General features: G+C 46.2%; 1 protein-coding gene across 1 annotated transcript in view; it reads left to right on the top strand.

Annotated features, from left to right (window-relative positions):
- The window catches only part of LOC144717907 (uncharacterized), a 78,416-nt gene that overhangs the window by 39,060 nt on the left and 13,121 nt on the right, over positions 1-26,235 (top strand). The window contains exons 5-7 of the mRNA XM_078593704.1: positions 8,380-8,780; positions 9,898-10,083; positions 18,977-19,132. Of these exons, the coding sequence (XP_078449830.1) occupies positions 8,380-8,780; positions 9,898-10,083; positions 18,977-19,132 (743 nt within the window). The remainder of the gene's footprint in view (positions 1-8,379; positions 8,781-9,897; positions 10,084-18,976; positions 19,133-26,235) is intronic.

The following is a 26,235-nucleotide window of genomic DNA, read 5'->3' as shown; positions in this document are numbered from 1 at the left end:
TAGGTGGATAAAATGCCTGGAAGAGAAGCGATTGAGGTGGTGTGAAGCTGTAATTATTGGCTAAAAAAAAAGCGAACCACAGTGGAAATGCGTCCAGTCACATCGTAGCTAATGGGCTGACGGACGGGGACATACAATGCATTGTACGAATCGTAAATTAGAGCCCTCTTGTTATTTCCCTGCTGGGTAATAACAATAATTTACACTTCGAAAGCGCCTTTTACCCAGAGGTCACACACACACGCGCAGGCTCACACCAATAAAATGGAACCCCCAAAACAAAGGATGAAAGCTTCACCGTGCTATGTTAGTTACAGGGGGTTTGTTTGTCACATTTCACCTCGCTGGTCAGTGCGGGGGGGGAGGGAGGGATGGGTAAAAGGCCGAGGCCCAGGGACTAGTTCAGGCATCACTCGCCACTGATGGGTGCCCCACATATTTGTTGATCATAAAGATCGCCTGTTGTAGGATAAAGTGCGGCTGCGTCCCACGTCTTCCGAGACGTCTCTGGCCAGCATCAAAGTGTAGGCCAAAATACAATTTTGACTCATCGCCTGATGAAGCTGGTAGTTTTGTAATCACCGGCGAAACGCCATAGTCGAATTGTAAATGTCGCGGGTTTACTCTCCAACACGCAACCGGTGTGCTGAAGTGGTAACTAATCGGCACGTCTTGTTTACGCGACAAACCTTGCCAATTCGCTGTGTTGGGCGCATTTATATTACGGACACATTTATATTTACGCGATCTGCCCCCCAAAAAAAACCCCTTTATTAATAATTCCAGATTCAAGCCCACTAGAGCCCTCTCGAGTGGAGACCCTTTGGCCAGCAGTGGCATGGGCAAGCAAGGGATTCATCTTTATCTTATTACCCTTACGCATTCATCACGATTATGACAAAAACACACACTTAGCCAAAGAACCTCAATAAAGAAACACTTAACACACTCGTTAAAAACGTTGCGTGGCCTCAAAAAAAGAGTAAAAATATCATTGGCGACGACCCTTCTTCACGGCACATAAATATAAACACAAATGACCGCCGCACCTACGATCGGCATGGTTGGCCACGTGCGGTGCAAAGGAAGGTCAACATCATGCAAAACATACGAGTGGATGCGAATACATACGCCAACCAAAGGGCAATTGAAGGGAGAATATAACTCATCGCGTAATTCAGCCAAGACCGCTGCAGTCATCGCGCGGGGTGTTTGGGGGTGGGCGCTGATTGTGTCGCGCGGTTGGGTGATGTTGGGTCCGATGAAGGCAAAAAAAGTCACGTCGTCAAAAAAACCCCGCCCAACCAGTTACGCGGGTTGCTGCTGCTGCCGCCGCCGCCGCTGCTGCTTCTAAAGAAATGAAGTGTTCAATCTAGATGCGTACGTGCATGGCTCCGGCGGCTACCCAATATCGGAAGAGCGTTTCCAGACGACCAGCAGAAGCGCATCCGAAAGCGTGCGCCGGCTGCGGTGACCGTCTTTGTTCGACGGCCGAGCCGAAAGTCGCCGTTGCAAGGATGATCGGAGTCCGCGTGATGGTTTATGCCAACAACGGATCATTTGTTTGGTGCAGTGGTTGAGTCATTCGTCGTTGGGATCGGGGCACATCAGAATCAACGTGCGTGAGAAACGCATTTTTATTTTTGCCGTTGCGCTGGTGGCTACTATGCACCAGAGGTGTGGACTCGAGTCATGTGACTTGGACTCGAGTCAGACTCGAGTCATGAATTTGATGACTTGCGACTCGACTTGGACTTGCATAACAATGACTTTGTCCCACCTATGAGATGTGGACTCGAGTCATGTGACTTGGACTCGAGTCAGACTCGAGTCATGAATTTGATGACTTGCGACTCGACTTGGACTTGCATAACAATGACTTTGTCCCACCTATGAGATGTGGACTCGAGTCATGTGACTTGGACTCGAGTCAGACTCGAGTCATGAATTTGATGACTTGCGACTCGACTTGGACTTGCATAACAATGACTTTGTCCCACCTATGAGATGTGGACTCGAGTCATGTGACTTGGACTCGAGTCAGACTCGAGTCATGAATTTGATGACTTGCGACTCGACTTGGACTTGCATAACAATGACTTTGTCCCACCTATGAGATGTGGACTCGAGTCATGTGACTTGGACTCGAGTCAGACTCGAGTCATGAATTTGATGACTTGCGACTCGACTTGGACTTGCATAACAATGACTTTGTCCCACCTCTGCTATGCACGCCTGTAATCCAGCACTGTGGGGGCGTGGGACACACAATGTTGTGAAACTCCCATCCCGTGGCCGTCAAGGTGCCCTCGCCTGGCTTGCCGGGAGAATGCAGTACAGCAAATGTGGACTCCACCTGTTCCATCTGCGAACGCTCACGAATTGCCCGACAACGCCTTAAAATCCAGGGTGCTTCACAACAATGTGAACACTTCTGAGAATTTGCAACAACACCACAAGCAATGTGCCTCCGGGTTCTGGAGACCACCTGGAAAAAGTTTCCAGGCACGCGTTGACAATGATGGAGAACAAGTTGGAGACTTCTAGATTTGAAGTTTTCGTGTCTGCAAGGATCCATACTCTGGGTTCTTTCAGTAAAGTCACGTAGGTAAAGAAAATAATAAATAAAATAAAAATAAAAGATAAATTAAATTAAATCACGACGTTTCGATTGCAACATAAGCAATCATCATCAGATGTGAACACCACAGCAAGAACATTTTTACTGAGTATAATTTATTTTTATTTTATTTATTATTTCCTTTACCTGCGTGACTTTACCGAAAGAACCAAGAGTATAAGTGGGAGACTCTTTGACTTTTTGAAGCTATTTAAACATACATTTGTTATCATGTTACAGTGTAGTATTACACTGGTCAATACACTTTTTCTGGCATAAGGTATTCCAACGATTTTAAGGCAATTTTGGGGTGCTGATTCCAAATCTGGCACCAGTTTTTGTCTATCACATCAGGTTTTTGAGATATCAAATATTGCATTTTCAATAAAATCTGCAGAAGAAAAATATTAAATAAATGCGGATATCTACATAAATTGATATTATAAACACACTATCCTAAAAATACAGCACCATATTTTAACACTAAAGCAGTCACTGACTCGCAACAACTTGCAATCATAAGTGACAGAGTTAATTTCGGGTAAAATCAATGAAAATGGGGTATGCCGATAGCATAAAAATGCGATGTGATAGAGCAAATCTGAGATCAGATTTGGAATCAGCACCCTGAAATAAGTCTAAAACAGCTGCAAAAATCCAGGCCAGAAAAAAAAGGTTTTTTTTTGTTGACCTTTTTCCATTAAAAACGATAGTCCCATCCATTTAAGTGTAGTAGTTGTTGGCGCCAGGTAACCGCGTGGTTACCTGTCCCGTGGTTCCTCGCACCTCTAAGCCCCCCCCCCTCTCCTCTCTCTTGAAGCGTGAGTGGATACTGTGCGTGTTACAAGTCGAAGATAACTTCGACTTAAAACTTTCGTGACCGCAGGAATTCATATTCTTGGTTTTACCGAAAGATGAATGTGAAGATCCTTTGCTTTGGCACCAGGGGCTCAAAGCCATCTGTTTGAAGGCAGGAGCGGTCACTTGAACGGGGGCCTATGGGGTGGCGTGGTGGCAGTAGGGCCGTCCATAAATGACGTCACGCACCTAGGGGGGGGGTCAGACATTTGTGACGATGTGTGACGAGGAGGGGGTGTTTGAGAAATGTGACGTCACATCAAAATGCGCAACTTTAAATGAATACAGACAACACGTTCTACTTAATTAAATAGACTTTTTAATAAATGTTTTCTCCTACAACATCAGAGTGCAGCGCCACATTAAATACGCACTACAATGACAATAGTTTAAAGCGATTTGAAGCAAGTTTTATTTGGGGGGGGAGGGGAAAAGCTTTGTGACGTCATATTTTAGGGGGGGGGTCTGACTTTTTGTGACGTCGTGTGACGAGGGGGTCAAAAATCGTACAAAATCGCGTGACGTCATTTATGGACGGCCCCTTAACACAAACCTCAGGCCACTGTTGCCACCAACAAGAGGGGCTTTGTTGTGGCATAAGTGACAATAGCGAGCCGGTGATGAAATTATAAACAGTGTCGCCATGTCCAACATATTGCCCCTCGAGCACCCGATGATGCGGGCAGTGTTGGCCTCTTGTGTGGCCGTGCACCGCATGAAGTCAAAAATCAAGTCGCCACCGCCGCCTGTATCTGCGTCCATAAGCTCTCCGCGGCCTTGTTGTGAGGGATTCCACTCCATACTTTTGACACTGCACTCGTTATCCTTGCCCAGAACCGCCCAATTCACTCAGCCGACACCACCACATGCAGCAAAATATCGAATGTCCATGTGCTGTTTTTTGGCATTTAAGCATTTGGCTCAGGGTGTGTGTACTTGTGAAGACACTGCTGCTGCTGTTGAGTCGAGCGATCTTATGGTGTGTGTGGGGGGGGGGTGCCTTTTCCAGGTTAACATGGTGGCGAGATGTTAACTACCTTGCCTGATATGCAGGAGGTCGTGGGTTCGATCCCGACACCTGTATATTTGGAGTTTGCGTGTCTCCCTCCCCGTGGTCGTGTGGATTTTGCTCCGGCTCCTCCGGGTTTTTCCCTCCACAGTTAGAAACAACAACACGCGTTTAGAGTATTGGGCTGCTATAAATTGCCACGCGATAAGCCACTTCGTTGAGCTATCATGTGCGGCCAGGTCGCTTAGACAAAAAGGAGCTATTTAGCTCAGTGAGCCTGCTATAAATTTCCACATGAATAAGCCACTTCGTCGCGCTATCGTTTGTGATCGCCAGGTCGCTTCTGAAAAAGAGCTGTATAGCTTAGTGGGCGTTACCTGGTAAAATCGAAATTGTTTAGTTTAAATATTGTTTTGAATAGATGTCTTGAACCGCCCAATTGCACAACCCTTGCATGTTTTTTTTTGCACGTTCACCACAAGTATGTGTGCTTAATGCAAACATGATTCCTTGAACAAGCTCTCTGTGTGGTGTTTTAGCATTTTAACACCTCTTTTATTGCCAGAAAGGATAACACCAATTTTAACACTGCTAAGATGGGTTTAGAGTATTTGGCTACAATACATTTCTCCGTGATAAGCTCACTTCGTTGAGCTATCATTTGTGGCCAGGTCGCTTCTAAAAAAACCGAGCTATCTATAGCTCAGTGGGCCTTACCTGGTAAAATAAAAAAACGTAATAGTTTACAGTTGCAACGTCCGCTTCGCCAGAAAGTACAAACTGGATGCTTGTCTCAATTCAACCAGAGACGTCTCCCCCGGCTCACGCCTTGCGAGTTTCCTTGCGACGACGATAATTCACTATGAAACACGATTTTTGTCCCTGGGTAGTAAGTGTTATTTTCTAAAAGCGTATGCCCCAAAAGTCTAGAAAATGGCTATTATTCTCCACAAACTTTGCTCTTGTGACCAGGACTTTACGTGAAAGGAATGACACAAATGCACACCACGTTTTCTCATTGACAAGTTACATTTCAAAATATCACTGTCCTGGTCACAAAAGCAAAGTTTGTGGGGAATAATAGCCATGTTCTTTACTTTTGAGCCATAAGCAATTGTAAAATAACACTTACTACCCAGGACCGAAACAAAAATTGTTACAGTGTTATTAATGGAGTGGATTATTAACTTTGCTTTTGTGTCCTGGTGATAAAAGCAAAGTTTGTGGCGGGGTGGTGGTGGGTTGCGATTGGCCGGTGTCGGTGCGGTCTCGTGTCGAGCGAAAAGCTTCGAGGCCGTTCACCAATGGCGCTTGCCAAGGTGGGGGGGGAGGGTGCTGGGTGGGGTTGTGACGGGGAACGAAAAGTAGGTCATAGAAGCCATCAATCCTGGGCTCTGTATAAAACAAAACAGAAATGACAGTCTGGCCCTCCCCGAGGGGAAAACAGCTGATCAAAAGCAGGTTGTTGGCGGAGTTTTTTTTCTCTCTTTCTCTCTCTTCCGGGGCGGTGTGAGGCTCGGTTTTTGTTGTTTGGCCAACAGCAGTAGCGAGTTTTTTTCGCTCGGCTATTACCACCACCACCACCATCACCCCCCCCCCCCTAGAGACCTGTTGGAAAAATCCCACAGGGCACTGGCCGTGTGCTCCATCAGACCAATATAGCTCTCCCACACGTCCTCTCGGCAGAGAGACGAAACGTTGCAACGTCGGTGTGTGTGTGGTGGCGCCTGTGTGGCCTCTGCCGATTCCATTTCACTCAAAGCGGCCCCCTGTTCAAGTTATCGCAAGGGTTACGGCTGGCCCTGTGTGTTACGCGAGAATACAGGTGCCCGCATCGTCCTGCAAATTTTGCGGGCTGGTGATATCTGCCACGACATCGGGAAGTTCAGGGGCAAGTTTATTTCACTTTCCTAATTCGTCTCCTTTCTACGAATACGATAATGCTCAAAATGTCCCCTCCAATATATTGCTATAAAATAGATTCCTGTTTTTGAATGTGGTTATGGTTGTACTTTTTGAATCCCTAATCTCTGCCATTACATACAATGAAACAAGAAAAGGTAAAAAAAGAAAAACAGAGCAATGTAATACAATACACTAATAAACATTATTGTAAAAAATAAATAAAAGTCCATCCGATGTGTTTGTGAATTTTGTAATATTTTAGGCAGAAAATTCGTTTTCAAATTTAGATTTTTTTTTTCTGGGTTGGGACCCCCAGACCCCCTGGAAGATTTGGTCCCCCCCAATGTTGACTCCATGGCTACGGCCTTGCTTTATAGGCCTGCCTCTGTGTCTTCACCTCCCCTGGTGTTTCCACGTTCAATAACCGTTCATCCGAGTTGGTGTTCATCTCTCTCGTTGCGAACATGTCCTCTCCACGCAGGCACTTGAGCTATTGCCACGTATTCTCAGGCTGTTCTCTCACCTAATCCATTGCAATATGGTGCGAGTCTAAACTAAAACGAAAAACTAACTATTTTATATTTTACCAGGTAAAGACCCACTGAGCGATGTAGCTCTTTTTCAGAAGCGATCTGGCCACAAATGATAGCTCAACAAAGTGGCTTGTCACGTGGAAATTTATATGGAGGGGAAAACCGGAGGACCAAAATCCACGCGACCACGGGGAGAGAGACACGCAAACTCAAAATATACAGGCGTCAGGGTTTGGGATCGAACCCATGCCCTCCTGTATACCAGGTGAGGCAGGGCACGTTGGTACAATGCCCTGATGCAAAGAATGAAACGGGGAGGCCCTGTTCAATTCTGTCCCTTTTTGTAGCCCAGTGCCTGAGACCCTCTCTGGCCTGTGGGCCCCGATGCAGTTGCAGCAACATGCAGCAACTCAATATCTCTTGGCACCGGTGCCAGTCTTGTCCTGCTGTAAATATCTTAAACCCCCACTCACTTTCCACGCCCAGTGCCATGACTTCCGGCACACGCCCTGGCATTGCTGCTCCTCTCGAAAGCTCGACCGGTGGAGCAACGCCGTGCAAACCAGCGGAGCTCCCGCCTCACTTTCCCATCCACCGAAATCCGTGCGAATGCGAGTGCTCCGAGGCCAGGCACGGACCTTTATCAATCCGCCCCACCGAATGAAGGTCTCCCCACACCCGGTGCGCCTCGTGGGGGTTACTTTCTTCTCCAAGTTGGGCGGTGCGTCTTGGTGGAGGCGAGGAGCCATTTCCATAACGTAGGACACGTGTCCACACGAGGGTTGCCACGTCTGAGGTTTGAGGGACAACAAAAAACCGGGACACATCATGGGGAAAAAGAATGTCTCGCAATAGTGGAAGAGCGGAGAACTACTGTACGTGTGCACGCATTGCCTTGAGCGGTGTGTTGTTATTACAGTATTATTAGCGGCTACTGACAAAAAAACTTAACTTTTAACGTCCCAGGGAAAAAAGATGACATTTTTCTAGGACAGCTACAACAAAAAGAGAACGGTCCTGGGAAAACCAGGACAGGTGGCAGCCGTATTTCACACTGCGGCAAATGAGCAATGTCAGCATGGGGCAGTCAAACGGCTTGGCTGCTCTGAGTTTTTGAGAACTGGAAAGTAAAAAGTGAAATAAAACAGAGGTTTTATCTGTAGGAAATAATCTGGCAGCAGCTACATAAGTTGCGTTATTGTGAATAAGCCCCCCCCCCCTTCTACCCCCCTCCCCCCCTCATGATCTGCCAAATCCCAGCTGCTTCCATTGGAATAACTAGCCTGATGGCTTTGGCACTCCTGTAATGCAAACATACAATAACATCGGTTTGTCTTTAAGGTAGGGCAGCAGCTGCCTGGGTTCCCGTCCTGCCAACAACGGTTGCACTGCGGAAAAAAACATTTATCGTTAAGAAACTAAAAAAATGTATAAATCTCGCTCGTTCCGGACAGGCGCAGCACAGGAGCAGGAGGACCCGAGCCCGGGCAGCGCCACGGAACGGCAGGACGACGAGAGTGCGGATCCGGTCGCTGGCGACGACAGTCCGGACAAGGCGGCGGACGAACCCCCGTCGCCCAAGGCCACCTCGTGCTGCCCGAGACGACAGCGGCGGTGGGGCCGGAAGGGAGAGGGCCGCGACGCCGCGACGGCGGCGCGGAGAGACTCAGGGGGGGACGAGAATCTCTACGAGGACGTGGAAGACGCCGTCAGGGGATTGGTTCAGGCGGAGGGGACCCAGCCGACCCCGGCGCCGCGACTCCCCGAGTCGCGGGGTCAGGTGGCCCCGCAGGCCGAGCCCTGCTACGCGGAGGTCCGGAAGAAGACCAAGGAGGGCGGCCCCGTGAAATCGACCGTGGGTGCCGCTTGCGGAGAACCGCGAATCGCGACGCGTGCGACTGAGCCGTGCGACGAATGCGTCGCGCTGTACGCGCCACGCACAGCCGCTTTTGTTAGTGCACCGCAGGGCGAAGGCCTCCTCCAAGCCGTGCGTGCGGGCCATGGCGGTTGTTTGACTGTACCTCGCGACGGTTACAATAACCTCACCACCGCTACGATGATAATGATGATGCTAATTACGGACGAACTACCCCCATGACTGACACAGGCACGGGGAGGCTTTCATCCAGCAGTGGATTGACATGCGGGAGGTAAATAATTTTGTAATGTAACTAGCAGCCCGCATGTGACCGTCCGTCCATCCGGCCCTCCCTCCGGACGTGAAAGCCAACCAGCCAGCAAACCTTTTTCTGATATAGTGTGATAATTTGATGAACAGCTCCGTAATTACATAGATTGCATTTTTTCTAATAGAACTTGGCCGTGCATTTGCTCGGGATGCACAGCTGGGCGGGATGGAGGGTGGGGGTTGGGACGTCACGTGCACACCACTTGCCTGCCCGTGCGACATTTAGCCAGGCAGCTAGCCAGCCAGCAAAACGTATTTCTAATATGAGTATGAAGACATTGCCTATGACCAAAATCACGCAGATTGTGCCCGATCTCTTCAGGGCACGAGTCTGGATAGTATTTGGATGGGTGACTACCAGCATCCCCAAACAGGTCATCATAGCAGAGGCAGTGCAGCTAAAATCCATTGTTGTCTTGTACTTCTATGCTCCCAAGTCAACGCTCCCACGCCTTTGCCACCAACCCGCAGTGTGGTCAAATAAACCCAATGATCTGCACGGGGGAGTTGGGAGGCCCTCATCCAGCAGTAGATTGACACAACCGCCATACGTGTACAACAACAAGAGCTTGCTGTTGACATTGCCATCAACGGGTTGCGTGTGACATACAAAGACAGCACGAGCCAACCGGCTCCGCTGCCATCGGTCATTCGGACCGCTCTTCCACGTGCCCATCGAGCCCCACGTGTTCATGCACGTACGTGTGTTGAACTTCATCCACGCCGTGCGTAGCCAACCGGTCATAACCCAGTGTGTTGTTTTCTTTTCGCTCTGCTGCAACAGCCGAGGGAAAACAAAAAGATGGTGGCGTTCAAGGACGGCGAGTGCCACGGGGATAGTGAAGAGCTGCCGCCTCCGCCACCGGAGAAGACCTGGGCGCAGGGGGAGAAGAATCAGCAGCGGGCACAGGAGGAGGAAAACGCCCCTGCCAGCGCCAGCAATCCGACTGCAAGCGGCAGCGGTGGACAGGTGAAAAGTAGTCATTTGGTTTTGTCATTTGCGCTTTGGTGGGCCAACGAGGGCTGCTCTCGACGGACCCTTATAAACAGTTATAATACTCGTTCCTACCATACGCTCCAAGCTTGGTGGTGTTTCATTCTTCACCTGAGGACGGCTGCTTGCGTTGTGGCCGAAACGTCGTGAGAATTATTTTATTATGTTTTATTTTTATTATTTTATTACTTCCCTTCTACGTGACTTTACCGAAAAAACCAAGAAGATGGTTCCTACCAGTATTATTATTTAAGATCGAGTCTCTTACTTTTCTGGTGGTGTTGATGCAATTGGGCTTCGCCCATCCCCAAACCCTTATAAACAGTTTGCCTTTAGAGGCTGACTCCTTTGCCTGATGACGACCGCTTGTGTTGCAATCGAAACGTCGTGATTTGATTTATTTTATTTCTAACTACGTGACTTTACCGAAAGAACCAAAGAGGACAGGAAGACTTCTCCACAATTCTGGCAAATGGAGCTGGTTGTTTATTCACCAGCGGAACGTCGTACTCGAATTGTAAATGTTGTGGGTTTCTAGATTTGAAGCTTTCGTGACTGCAAGGATTCATATTCTTGGGTTTTTTAGGTAAAGTCACGTAGGTAAAAAATTAAAATTAATAAAAGTAAAATAAAAATAAAATAAAAATCACGACGTTTCGGAGGCAACACAAGCTTCCGTCTTCAGGTGGAACCGTCACAGCACGATAGCTGTATCAAGTAAATGAGAAATTCCAAGAGATACGACCCCGTATATATACTGGTTGAGGGGGGAGGACCCAGGACAGGCCCCCTTTTTATTATTATGGTAAGGTTGGTGCGGCTGAAGCTACGGCTAGTCTGTTGTGGGTTTACTCTTCGACACACCGGTGTGCTGAAGTAGTTAGTGATTGGCACTTTTATTTACGTGACAAACCTTGCTAAAATGGGCTGTGTCGGGTGGTGGCGTGTGAACGACACATTTATATTTACGCGATCTAACTCCCAAAAAAGAAACCCTTCATTATTGATCATTAATGGAATTGGTTAAACGTCTCAACATAGCTGGGACCCTCCCGAAACATGGACTTGAGACTCGATGAGGCATTCCTAGGCAAATAATTTGGCATTTTACAACATAAAGCAATTGACATTATTTTACATGGCTGCGATGTCTTCACCGTGTTTGTGCCAGGCTAGGTGCACCCACCGTGAGGTCGCAGGGAGGGTTGAACGTTTTCTAGCAGATCATAGGACGAACCCAAGTATTTTGGGTTAACCAGGCTGACTACTACGAGATGCATCTATCGCATAGTTGGAATTTGAAAAAAGTAAACAGTACATATTAATACAATTGTGTTCTTCTTTAAAAAAAAAAGTCAGACGTTGCCAGAGACACGTAGTGCTGAATAAAAAAAATAACTATGGTGGTTGTTATTCTTAGGTTGTTTCGGTAAAGTCACGTAGGTAAAACATTAAAATTAATAAAAGTAAAATAAAATAAAAAAAATAAAAATCACGACGTTTCGGAGGCAACACAAGCTTCCGTCTTCAGGTGGAACCGTCACAGCCACGACAGCTGTATCAAGTAAATGAGAGATTGCAGGAGCTACCACTCCGTTTATATAATGGTTGGAGAGGGGGGAAGGGTTCCACCTGAAGACGGAAGCTTGTGTTGCCTCCGAAACGTCGTGATTTTTATTTTATTTTACTTTTATTAATTTTAATGTTTTACCTACGTGACTTTACCGAAAAAACCTAAGAATATGAATCCTTGCAGTCACGAAAGCTTCAAATCTAGAATGGTGGTTGTTGTTGTTGAACTTTGCAGGTAAATTTACCACACCATATTGTGTTGGCTGTATGCCAACAGCTCACTTTATGCTCGTGAATTTGTGCTTTGCGAAGTTGGAGAGAATCTGTCTCTTCATACAGCCTCCTTATCCGTGTAAACAAGCCAGATTATAAGTATCTGATCGTGGCTGACACTGGCGTTGTTTACACACGCAGCCTTCTGTGGCCTTGACATTTCATGTGGGCCCTCGTGTTTTGAGTCCTTTATTTTTTTACATCGCAGCGCATGATTTGGGTCAAATAAAGGTGATTGGTGAAATACAAAGAGGCATTGTGCCGCGCTCTGCCCCAGCGTATATGCTCCCTGCCTTGCACCAACCCGCATGACAAGCGTGGCTACGTTATGATCAATAACCCCTACAACCTGCGTGGCCTGGGTAGGCCCTCATCCAAGCAGTTGATTGACAGAAGCGCTGGTCACGTGCGCGTGGTAAACATCGTACCTATACGAGGGATTATAAATGTTCCCAATTAAGAGTTACGCGTGGACGCGGCTTCCTGTGTGCCTCCACATCTGACCTGCAGCACACATCCACTGGTTCCATGGTGACAGCAGAGTGGCAGTCACCCACAATTGGACTCCACCAAAAGCCAACGGGCACCTGTAACTGGTAACAGAGTGGCTGCCAGGACACGAGCTCATAAACCGTGAACGTGACAAACAAGACCATAATATGGGTCATCTAGCTCGCTTCCAGCACAACAAAAAACCCGGCGTGGCTTTTGGTAAATCTATTGGCGATCGGTTGGCAGCAACGTGTTTTCCCGAGCACCTTTTTTGACCGAGCGGACAGACGTACCGTGTTGAATAATTTACCGAGGACGTCGGGCGAAGGGTATTGCATTTGAGATTAGGCCACAGCTCAATTACCGTGAATCAGGAGGCACGGGTGTGCAATCCAGAGATGTCACCTGAAATATTTATGGATTTATTTTTCAAACTCCGCGCGGTCATTTTTTGCTCAGCGTTCGGAATACGCAGAAACAAAATCGAGGGAGGATTGTTTTTCCTCCCTTCCCCTGAGAAACAATGCTATTGTATACGATAACAAAAATGCTCAAACAAAAAAACAATCCAGGGGTTCATTTGGTATGTTTATGCATGACGAAGGGCTGCACGCAGCTAAATATTTGTGAAGTCGTAAATTGTTTTACAAAGTCAGAAAAACGTTTTCCAACCTTTTTTTTCATCTCAGAATTAACAACCGTGACCGCATTAACGTTCAGTGTACAACTCGGATGAGCTCTGGGTTGGACTGCACAATGTTATGTCTGACCTTAAACCAGCTTCAAGAAATCATTTGGCGATGCTGCGTTGGCAGTGCTGCACAAACACAAACGAAAAACACTCTTTAACACACCTATCTGGCGACGCTTCAGGCAATGATCCTTCATCATTGTGCATATTTGACCTAGTTAACGCAACACATTCAACTCAGCTCGATTCAATTGCCGACAAAACTGCCCCCACCCACTCCGTCACGTACGAGCAAAATGTCAACACGCGCAGCAAAGACAAAGGTCCACCGTGTAGCCTGTGAACACACTGTTGGGGCAAGTGCTGTTAGCGAGTTAGCACCTATGAAGGCTGGCACGGTACACAAGTGGTAGGGGGGGGGCAGCACCACGCCCGACCGCCTTTGTCTCCCCAGTGGCGATGTTTACTAGGCACCGCACCGGGTATTCGTTTGAGTGTGGTGGTCGTGATCGGGAATCGAACCCGTGCATGGCCAGGATAGGGGGTGTACCCCCACCACGTGCCTGAATTGCAGACACGGAGGGCAGCTGTTTGTACAACGCGCTTGTCGACTGTCAATGCGAGTTGACTGTGTGTTGACTGACCGTGTGTGTGTGTTGACTCACCTTGTGTGTGTTGTTGACTGTGTGTGTGCTATGTGAATGCGTGTTGACCGTGTGTGTTGTTGACTGTGTGTGTGCGCTATGTGAGTGTTGTTGACTGTGTGTTGTTGTGTGTGTTGTTGACTGTGTGTGTGCTATGTGAATGCGTGTTGACCGTGTGTGTGTTGACTGTGTGTGTTGACTGTGTGTGTGTTGACTGTGTGTGTGCTATGTGAATGCGTGTTGACTGTGTGTGTGTTATGTGAGTGTGTGTTGTTGACTGTGTGTTGTTGTGTGTGTGTGTTATTGACTGTGTGTGTGCTATGTGAATGCGTGTTGACCGTGTGTGTGTTGACCGTGTGTGTGTTGACTGTGTGTGTGCTATGTGAATGCGTGTTGACCGTGTGTGTTGTTGACTGTGTGTGTTGACTGTGTGTGTGTTGACCGTGTGCGTGTTGACCGTGTGCGTGTTGACCGTGTATGTGTTGACCGTGTGCGTGTTGACTGACTGTGTGCGTGTTGACTGTCCGTGTGTAAGTGCTATGTGAACTTGCGAGCAAAGACTCAATGCAACCGACTTACAAACGCAATGCAATGCAGATAAACACACCGCTTGCTTTGCGCGGTGTCTGCACAACCACCACCACCCTCCTCCCCCCCCAAAAAAAACCTCACGAGCCATTTCCTGTCGATACGCATTGTACCTCGAACCCGAGCGGTGGCTGGATCTAGCCGGTTCTGGCCACCCACTCACCCACCACCACCACCATCCTCTAACTACAACCCTGCATGCACCCAGACGCCATGTGTGGCTGTTTGCAGGACCCAATCGTATTTCATGTCGAGCTTATTTCATTATTTATCACTCCCACCCAACCACCACAACCACCCCTCGCCTGCCTGCTGGCTATCACGTTTTTGCTAATAAATGCTAAGTTTGTTTTGCTCTCTCTCTTCCGCCCACTCGCCCCTGTTCTAAATCCACGCTTGTGTCCGTGCCAATGTGCGCTGGAAGTGCCCCTGTATTTGAAGCTTTTATAATTAACTGACTCCGCAAATAAATAACTCCCAAACATGTCCTTGGTTTTTTTAACTTTCCAAAACTTTGTTTTTTTAGCTTCACTGCCAAAGTATCGCGAGCCTGCGTCGTCGTTTAATATGATGTTGTCAATACAGTGCCGGCAGTATTGTATTTAAGAACTTGCATCTTGGAATCCCTGCCTCACTTGATACAGCAAATCTGGCTGTGACGGTCCCACCTGATGACGGAGACTTGTGTTGCCTCCGAAACGTCGTGATTTTTTTTTATTTTAATTTCATTTTTTACCTACGTAACTTTACCGAAAAAACTAAGAGTATGAATCCTTGCAGTCACGAAAGCTTCCAATCTAGAAGTATTGCTGGCTTCTATGCGAAGTACGCGCTCGACTTTGGAATTCCCTGCCGTCATTTGTCATCCCAAGTTCTTATGTATAGGGTGTCCCATAAGTCTGTAATCGTAGGTGAAAATAATACCAAAAAGGCAATGGTAACCTCTTTATTCACAGAACGTGATCAATGTGTCAGTTTCATTTCTTTGGTTTCGCCCTGTGAGCCATTCGGCTCTTGAATCGGGTGCAACCGCAACAAACAAAAAACAAAAACACGAACAAGAAACATCTTAAAGTGTCCACCGTTGCTCCTGATACACAACTCCAGACGAGATACCCTGGCCAGCAAGCACGCGGTAAATGGTATCAGGGGCGATGGTGTTACACGCGTCAATAATGCGAAGACGCAAATGTTCAACACTCTGAAATTTCTCCGCGTTGACCAGCACTTTCAAGTGACCCCAGAGATTTAAACAAATCCAGCGGTGTGAGATCGGTGCTTCTTGCGGGCCATTCCACAGGCACCGCAGAAACTTAAAAAAATACGAATTCGTTATTTTCCCTATGATTCCAGACTTATGGGACACTATATAACGTTGCTGAATTCGAGTGTGTTAACTCAAAACTGTTGCACCTTCAATGGCGCTGTTTGTCGCTTGAAATGTGGTTTTATGGGCCCGTAAAACATGGATTAAAAAAAACATTTTAAACTCAATTTGAATATGTTACCGTACTGTATACGCAGACTCACCACTGCTCTCAAAAGAGCTGGGGGGGGCGGGTTAAGGAGTTATTTGATGAAACATCACCTGAAATGTTTTTGTTGCTGCTTTTATAGTTGTGTTATGAACTAATGTGTTGAGTTTTTTTTTCTTAGCTCTACTTAGGCACCACTGTCATTGCACGTATGCGCCATAAATCATGTACAGTATTGCATGTCTGGATTGCCACTTAATTCAGTTAAAAACACGTTTTTCAATGCGCACACACTTTTATTTGCACTCAAAGGTAGCAAATAAATTATTTTGACCCCAGAATGAATCATATAAAAAAGGGGATTGCTTCCTTTCCATATGTTTCATTTTCTCTATGCAAGCCACCCACTTTCATTCGACCCATCAAATTTGATTAATTCAAAATATTGTATCTTCAACTTTTGAGTGCAAATGAAAGTGTGTGCATTGAAAAACTTGTTTTTAACCTCATGTATTCGTATTTGTACTGTCCTTGTACTCATGCACCAAAAAAAACATGGACTGCATGTCTGGTTTTCCACTTAATTCAGCTGAGCCCAAACGATGCTCTACGTTACAAATGCAGTGTATCACGCTATTGACAAGCAGCGAACAAGTGCCTTCTGGTCTTTGGCTTAAGAGGCCTTTTGAAGTCACTTCAAAAGAGGAGATGCATTCATGACACTGGACTAATTTTACGCACAAATAAGCACGCACTCAGTCGCTGTATGTAAACAATGCTTTGTGATTATTTGAACTTATTTCTCACCATACGTAGGCAACGCTGCTAATCGGAGGTGCGGGGGGTGGGATAAGAAACTAAACACAACAAGCAATGCTCAAGAAATACGTTGTCAATTGAGATTTAAAAGTGCATAGCTCCCATAGGTTAGACGACTTGGGTCACATTTCAAACTGGTCGTGTGTTTTTTGTTTGCATTCCGACTGCAGGTATTGTGGTCTATGCAAACACGACTCCTTGTAAAAAAAAGGTGTCAGTTTTGTTGCCAGATAAAAGGGTAAAAAAACAATTATCATATTTTTCTACTGGCAAATGAGGTTCCAATGGTGGTCGTGTGTAATTTCTCCTGGGTGACAAATGTCAGAAAATGTATAAGTACTGGCTGATTGGCGATATTGTACAAAAAAAAAGTTAATGAATAGTTTACAAATATTTATTTTAATGTAATGACTCGGTTTTTTTTGTGTTTGTTTAAAACTGTTTGGCAGTTCCAGCACTGCCACACGAGTTTTGCCCACTGCGCCTAATCAGCCAGCTAAAGGGGGTTTGGCCTTGGACAATGGCCTTCACCTGAAGGCCTCAGCGGCAGATCGAGGAGTGGGTGGGGGGCATGTGGACATGTGCCCCCCCCCCCACCCCTGACGACCCAACATATCAATGTTATTTTATTGATATTTACCAGTGACAATACATTGATTTTCTTGGTTCTTTCGGTAAAGTCACGTAGAAGAGAAATAATAAAATACTAAAAATAAAACATAATAAAATAATTCTCACGACGTTTCGGCCACAACGCAAGCAGCCGTCCTCAGGTGAAGAACATGTATGTCGGAAAGACAGCGTCTGAATGGCATTCAGACGCTGTCTTTCCGGCATTTAGACGTTGTCTTTCCGACAGACCTGTTCTTCACCTGATGACGGCTGCTTGCGTTGTGGCCGAAACGTCGTGAGAATTATTTTATTATGTTTTATTTTTATTATTGTATTATTTCCCTTCTACGTGACTTTACCGAAAGAACCAAGAAGATGAATCCCTGCAGTCACGAAAGCTTTAAATCGAAATACATTGATCGTATGATTAGGATTGATTTATGGTCATTTTTCAAAAAGCTTTACATTTTGGGACCACTCCCCTTTCCACACAACATTTTTAGGCCAGCCTTGTGGATTTCAACCTCGATGATGGTCTAAACTATTCAAAACTATAAACTCAACTATATATTTTATTTTACCAGGTAAGGCCCACTGAGTTGTGTAGTTTTTTTTTCGGAAGCGGCCTGGCCACACATTATAGCGTGACGAAGTAGCTTATCATGTGGAAATGTACAGCAGCCAAACACTATAAACGCATGATGTTGATTCTAAATGTGGAGGGAAAAACTGGAGGACCCTGAGATTAATCCACGCGAACCACAGGGAGAACACGCAGACTCCGAATATACAGGCTTCAGGGTCAGGATCGAACCCACAGACACCTGTACATCAATCAAAGTAGTTAACATCTCACCACCGTGGTCTTGTGGGTCCCTGGCCTTGAATTCAAGACTGCCCCATTCCACCCATTTTGGGCACCATGGCCCTTGGGCTTCCATCTCCTGGTGTGCCACCAATCCATTTGGCTATTGCTAGAAATAGGGCTTTAGTGAAATTAGCTCCACTGACAAACAAACGTATTCCACTACAGCTTTGGTCATGCCCTTTTTTTTTATCTGGTTTTAAGCGAGACATAAAAAGCTTAGATCTTTCATGAGCAATATTTTTGAAAATGAGCCTGGCTAATCATTAAAAAACGGAATGAAAAATATGTAAAACAACTCCACGTCACACCCAGTGTACCTCTTGTTATAGCTGTGGTGGCTACTATTCACTTGACTCTTCCCAGTCTATGAGCGACCTGGCAAACATTCAGTGAGAAATGAAGCCTTGGCCACGGTTGTAGTTTCGGATTTTTACAAAAGTGACGAATCTAGGACCAAACAAAGTCAACAAACCTTCGTGCCCCGAGTAAAAAAAAGAGTAGTGCACCACATATCAGCTTGAATTATAACCCTAATAAATATAAAACCTCATTAATCTCTCTCATCTCAACGTTGTCTGGATCTCTCATCTCACTTCCATCTCTGTCTCTTGTGAACATTTCTCCCTGTAACCTCACTCAAGAGTTCATGAATCCACAGAGTTAGTGGCGAGGAGGGCCCCAAACATAATTTCCGCTCATTGACCTCCAGGTGGTCCGGCACCAGCGCCGCATGTGTCGGTGTCAACCCGTGGGCGAGCGAGCGAGTGAGCGAGCGGGGTAGACGAACGGTGCGACGTTCCGTCGGCCGGCGAGGGCTAACACGTGTCTCCCGCAGGCGGCGCCGAGGGAGGCCGAGGTCCTGTACGCCACGTTGGAGGAGGTGGGAGCCGGCGGCGAGGTGGCGGTGACGAACGCGAGCGATCGGGCGCCGCCACCCCAGAGGCCACCGTCTGTGCAGCGGCCCATGTCCCTGCCGCGGAACAACGAGACGGTACCAGCTCTCGTGCGGCCCCCTGCGTGCACAGCACACCATGTACAGGAGCACCGGGTACTGGGTAGTACGTACGTGTGCACGTTGAACTTCTTTCGCACCCACTGCAGGTAGCCGACCGTGCTGATCAGAGGTGCGAGGGGAAGGACAACAAACTAAACACAAAAAGCAGTTCCAAAGAAATTAGTTTTCAATATAGGTTTAAAAGTTCATAGCTCCAGTGGCCTTCCTAATGTTGAAATGCAGAGCGTTCCAGACGACCGCAGAAGCGCATCTGAAAGTGCGGTCACCGTCTTTGTTCGGTGGCCAGCCAAAAGCCACTGCGAGGATGACCGGAGTTCGCGTGATGATGGTTTATGCTCCTCGACGAGATCAGCAAGGTATTGTGGTTCACTTGTGGCAAGCACTTTGTGTGTAACGTGTGCGACCTTATCATGCATCCGTTCGGCAACCGGAGGCCAATGCAGCTCAGCGAGAGACAGTAAGGCTGAGGCGATCTGGGGGAGGCCCAGGACCAGTTCACCACCGCCAAATGGTTGTCTCACCTGATGACGGTTGCTTGTGTTGCGATCAAAACGTCGTGATCTATTAATTTTCTATCTACGTGCCAAAGAGTATCCTATGATATACTTTACGCTAGAAGGTCCGCGATAATCATATCGTCTGCTCTGCAAAATTTCGTCATCGATAGGGAGCACAGACATAGCATAGAACTACGGTACAACAAAGGTGTATGCCTATAAGATAAGTGCTGTTTGGGTTTTTTGTTGGCTGCCTCTCCCTTTAAGAACGCTCACAGAGGGATTTTCTCAATCAGCTGACTGCAGCGTTGCTAATTATAGAACACAATATCAAACCCATTGACACATCTAACTGCCAAACGCACAATTTTCATTGCAGAACGTGTGCGTCACTGTGCACGGATCACCTTATACACGAGGGGGAGGGGCCTGTGGCCCATGACTTAATTTCACACTTCCCACGGCCACATGAGGCCTCCCCCTTCCCAAACAGGCTGCAAACAATATTTAACCCTTCACTGCAAGCATCTTAGCCGTCCCTACTGGTGAGGTACTCGAGGCAAACATTGTCGATCTGGAAACGCCGCGTTTCTAATTTTAGCGCACTCGGTTAACTGAACAAATCAGACACAATTATTAACATCATCTGGTCATCTGGTCGTCATCTGGTCGAACACCATATGAGACTAGGCTCTAAAGAAAGCTGTCTCTGGTGTGGACCAATCAGTTTCAAGGACAATGCATACATTATCAGAGTATTGTTTTTTGTTTGCATTTGACTGCAAGTATTGTGGTTAATGTAAGCATGATTCCTTGCAAAAGGTGTCAGTTTTGTTGCCAGAAAAAAGGGGAAAACCCCTATTAGTATATTTTGGTACTGGCAAAGGAGGTCCCATTATGATAAAGACACAATTATTGTTTGCGTTATTACTGGATTAAATACCGAGGTGTGTTCTTGTGTGGTCCTATTAGGCTCTCAGTGATGATGACTGCTCTCAGGAGGTTCCTCACCCCCTGATATACAGAATATATATACAGTAGTGTGTATGACTGTGTGAGCAGCAACATCGTTAAAGTGCCGAGTGTGAACAGGAAACACGCCTTCAACCTGTGTGCGCCCCATGAATCCCTGTGTGTCTCCGTCTGTGCCTCAACACAATTCCAAGCGTTGCGCCTCTCGTTTTGTTTCATCGCTCACGTCAATATTTGCGATCCGAGTGCCATGCCCACAGGTACACCATTACCGTATTATGCATCCATTCAACGTGTCACTCCACGGGCACATTAATACGCTACTATTCAATCTTGATTTGAAGCTTTCGTGACTGCAGGGATCCATACTCTTTGGTTTTTCGGTAAAGTCACGTGACTTTGCCGAAAGAACCAATGAGTACGTTACCATTCATTGTCATTAACTTCAACTTTCGGAGGTATAACGGTAGAGTATGAAACACATTCCTGCGGAGGGAGTTGGTAGGAACGTTGGGTTGCTCGGTCAATGGCCAGGGTCAACGGCGGCGTGGTGTATTCCGCAAATATGGCCGACTGTGAGGGCGGGCACAAGCCGGCGTGAGTAGGTTAAACGTTGAGTTTTATAAGGGCACCACGGGGTGATCAGCCCCTCTCCACCCAGCTCCACCCCTCCCACCCCCCACCCAGCCCCGCCCTCCCCACCCAGCCCCTCCCCACCCTCCTCACCAAGCCCCTCCCCACCCTGCTGCAGATGATGCTCTATTGTACTGCATCTTCTCTGTGCTTTATTTATCATTTTGACACTCCCACGAAAGAACGCTGAACAATGGCGCCGGACAAATTTTGGAAACATTTTTACAATTGGGACATCAATTAGTCACCCGTGCAGAGGCAGGTGCATGAAGGCCAACAAAGAAAAGTGTCAATAAGGACACATTGTATGGCTCTCAAGTTAAACAGACGTGGCGCTGTTTACCCAATGTGACTGCGAACGTCGTAAGAGAGAGGGGATCTTTAAGACATTTTCTGATTTACGACTCATGGATAATAAACAGGCTCGCGACATTGTGGGAAAGGACAGATGCTTACACTTTGTGCATGGCTGGGTGAATAGCAATTCATATCCAAGTCCGCGTCCAGATAAGTTCGCCAGGAAATGCCTCCGTTGAATCTGTAGAGCTGGAGATGAGCAGTTTGGTTATTTGTGAATTTCTGGCTCACGAAAAGCCCATAACTGACTCTCATCGCAATTGCACACAATTATCATCCATTGCGGTGCGTTTCATTAACAGCCCGAGACACAATGCCCTACGACACGGTTCGTCGGCTCTCATGTCTGCCCATGATGCACTCAGTAGCCACCTCTTCCGTGAACGATGAATAATCCTACGTGTGTAACCATTAGCGTACTTGACCGCATGGTGCGATTTAACACGTAGGCTGTGGCGACGAGTGTTATCCATCACCCTACTCCGTTTGAGACCGGAAACCAGAAGGCTTCTTCACAATTCAGGATAATCGCCTGATGAAGCTGTTTTTTATTGTTACACACTTTCTATTAACTCACTCTGTCTGTTGTTGTTGTCGTATCCTCAAATCTTGTAACTCAATTTTAACCCATTTCCAATGTGCTATTGGCTGCAAACTTCGTATACTTATGTCTTACTGATGACAATACTATATTCTATCATTAAAATACCGAATATATTTGTGAACAATATTTTTACACGCTTTCTATTAACTCACTCTGTCTGTTGTATGCTCAAATCTTGTAACTCAATTCTAACCCACTTCCCAATGTGCTATCAACTGCAAACTTCATATACTCATGTCTTACTGATGACAATACTATATTGTATCATAAAAAAAAAAATTTTAACATTATTTTTTATATGTTATGTTTCGGCTTGGGTCTAATTGTCCACTGTCAACTCACGTTGGCTGTAATTGGCCACGGTCCCTTATGTGATGGCAAGCTTCGGGGCCACTTCCTGGAGTCGTGGAGTTTTGCCATTACTAGTATGGTACATTACATTAAAGCGTGTTTAAAAAAAAGTTTTCTTTCATTTTACTTATTTGTAATCGCCAGCGAAACGTCGCAGTACTCAAATTGTAAACGTTGTGGGTTTACTGTCCAACACACAAGCGGTGTGCAGAAGTAGTCACTAATTGGCAAGTTTTGTTCACGTGACAAACCTTACTAATTGGCTGTGTCAGATTGAAGTGGGTTTACCACACGTTTATGTTGACGCGATCTAACCCAAACAACTTCTTTATGCAGAAGAGTGCACCGTACATGAAACCATTTCCGAGTTTGATTTTAAACAAAGTTGAAAATGGGCCGATACATTAAAACGTATTCAACGTGAATATGTATGCGTATGTATGTTGAACTTCTTTCACACCGTACATAGCCAACCGCTCTCATCGGAGGTGTGGGGATCCAGAGCACAATAATCGTCTTTATGAACCCCATAATTCAGCAATCATATAATTATATGTAACAAAGTGCATTGTAGTGATACATAAGCACGAATCACACATTTACAACATAAAAATAGCATAATTTGTATGAAAATGAACACGACCCATAGGGGCCGTCCATAAATTACGTCACGCACCTGGGGGGGGGGGGGGTCAGACATTTGTGACGATGTGTGACAAGGGGGCGGGTGGGGAGTTTGAGAAATGTGACATCGCATCAAAATGCGCAACTTTAAATAAATATATAAAAATGTAAATATGGTTTTGGGGGGGGGGGGGGCAGAGCTTTGTGACGTCAAATTTGAGGGGGGGTCTGACTTTTTTGTGACGGGGGGGGGTTAAAAATCGTCAAAAATCGCATGACGTCATTTATGGACGGACCCATTCTCACACAGCGTGTGCTCTGATCGGGCGCCGTTCGTTGCCCATAACGTCGACCTGCTGTGTCACTTTCATGACGGGTGCGTTCGAATGTTTTTTGGGTCGGTGGCGAAAGTCCATTTTTCCCTTTGCAGTTGTTGAAGTTGCATCAAGTCGGAGTGGCCCAGCGGGCGACCACGTCTGCCGAGCGTTTTTGTTTTTGTTTCGTGAAAGAAAGAAAAAAATTAGCGGACGCAACCGATTGTCATAACTTTTTCCTGTTTTTTTTTGCACGATGCTGTTGCAGAGTATCCCAGGCATTCTTGAGCGTGTGCAATCGTTGCAATGCAAACATAATATTTAGCAGATGTGCATACTGTGTGTGTATATATTCACGCAGAACGTAAAATGCAACAATGGGATATTGCCATTGGTCTAAAAGTCTGTGAAATATACAGGGTGAGCTCTGCATTATATGGCCCACGAAAACCATTTCGTCTGTTTGGCAAATTAAAGTTATAAGGGGCTGTCCATAAATGACGTCACGCACCTAGGGGGGGGGGGGTCAGACATTTGTGACGATGTGTGACGAGGTGGGGGGGTTTCATAAATGTGACGTCACATCAAAATGCGAAACTTATAAATATAGACAACACGTTCTACTTAATTAAATATACTTTTTTTTATAAATGTTTTCTCCTACAACATCAGAATGCAGCGCCACATTAAATACGCACTACAATGACAATAGTTTAAAGCGATTTGAGGCATGTTTTATTTTGGGGGGGGGGGGGCAGAGTTTTGTGACGTCATATTTGAGGGGGGGGGGTCTGACTTTTCGTGACGCCGTGTGACGAAGGGGGGGGGGCGTCAAAAATCGTCCAAAATCGCGTGACGTCATTTACGGACGGCCCCATACCGTGAAATACAATGGCTCTGACCACACGAGCTACAATGCACGTGGGTACCTCTTAGCCCAGCTACGCACTGCAGACATCCCGACTCACTCTCTCTGCGGGCTGTTGATGCACCTGAGCCCCCCCCCCATGCCATATTTGTGTCGACGTGGAAGGCAGAAGCAGACGGCGCATCACCACCACCATCATCATCATCTATCGCTACGCCCTGTGACATCGCTTCTGCGATGCCGCGCTCTTTCACGACGCGTGCGAACGAGCAGGGAGTCTAGGTTCAAAGTTCATTCATTAGGTATAGCCCCGTGAGCCATTCGGCTCTTGGATCGAGTGCAACCGCAACAAACAAAAAACAAAAACATGAACAAGAAAACATCTTAAAGTGACTATGTGCAAACAGAAAATCCAAGAAAAGACAGGTGGCAGTGGTGAGCCGTCTCTGCAACAGCTGTCACCGTTTCGGCCAGCTCAGCAATGTTTGCCTGCATGTCCGCTGACTCGGCTGGTTTGCCAGATTTGTCCCGGGGGGGCATCATCAATGTGAATCCAACATCCCCGATGCGTACCCTTTGGTTTTTTCGGTAAAGTCACGGAGGTATAAAAAATTTTTTTTTATAAATACAATATTTTATAAAATAACATTCGTTTTATTTTATACCAACGTGAGAATTGTATTGTTTTTTTATTTTATTGTTATTTTTTCCCTTCTACGTGACTTTACCGAAAGAATCAAGAATATGAATCCCTGCAGTCACGAAAGCTTCAAATCCCTTGGTGGCCACTTTTCTCGTCGTACACCAGAGGCGATCGGAAATCATTATATAAGAAGAGGTTTTAGCCTTTCTGGCAACATCTTAATAGGTGTTAAGATTTCGATTTAAAGCTTTCGTGACTACAGGGATTCATATTCTTGATTCTTTCGGTAAAGCCACGTAGAAGGGGAAAAAAACAATAAAATAATAAAAATAAAACAATAAAATTCTCACGACGTTTCGATTGAAACACAAGCAATCACAATCAGGTGTGAAACCCACAGCAATATTTTTTTTCCCCTCTACGTGACTTTACCGAAAGAACCAAGAATAGGTGTTAAGATGTTCAGACAGCAAACAGAAACATTTTTGCAAGGAACCGTGCCTGCAATTAACCACACATGTGGTGAGGATGCAAACAAAAAACATGCTCTGGTAATATATGCTTTGTCCTTGAAACTGTTTGGTCTACACCAGAGACAGCCTTCTTCGTAACAAAGGACAGAGGATCACAGAGGATCATACTTTGCCTAGTCTCAAGCAGTGTTAGACCACAAGGCGAACAGCACGATGCCAATGCACACAGAATTCGCACAGAGAGCCATAGACTCACACGGAGACCCATAGACTCACATAGAGACCCATATGATTAGAATCTGTATTCATACTGGAGAAATCCGATGAGCTATGAAGCTCTTTTTCACAGATGTCTGGGAGGGGTGGGTCAGAAAGTGACCACACCAATACAAAAAAAACACACAGAGACCCGTAGACTCACACATAGACGCATACTCTTACGGAGACCGACAGATTCACAGAGACCCACTGATTCACACAGAGACATAGACACGCAGAGACCCATGAACATAGACAAAAAATATTTATTCTGCCCGTATTGAAACGGCTGTACGCCGTATGGACCTGAAAACTAAATTTCCCTGCACAAGAATACAGGGTAAACCGTATGGGTTGACAGGTACATACAGGGTGTTTAAAAAAGATGGACCCAATTTCAAAGCAGTATATTTCACGATGGCAACATGCTACAATTACACTAAAAGTCACAAACGGTTTAATGAGTTATCAAGTTTTACTAACCA

Source organism: Lampetra planeri, chromosome 4, assembly GCF_965212315.1.
Source record: "Lampetra planeri chromosome 4, kcLamPlan1.2.h2, whole genome shotgun sequence".
In the NCBI taxonomy this organism is placed as follows: domain Eukaryota; kingdom Metazoa; phylum Chordata; class Hyperoartia; order Petromyzontiformes; family Petromyzontidae; genus Lampetra; species Lampetra planeri.
Note: the sequence above shows the minus strand (reverse complement) of the source record. Positions and strands in the feature narration are given on the sequence as shown.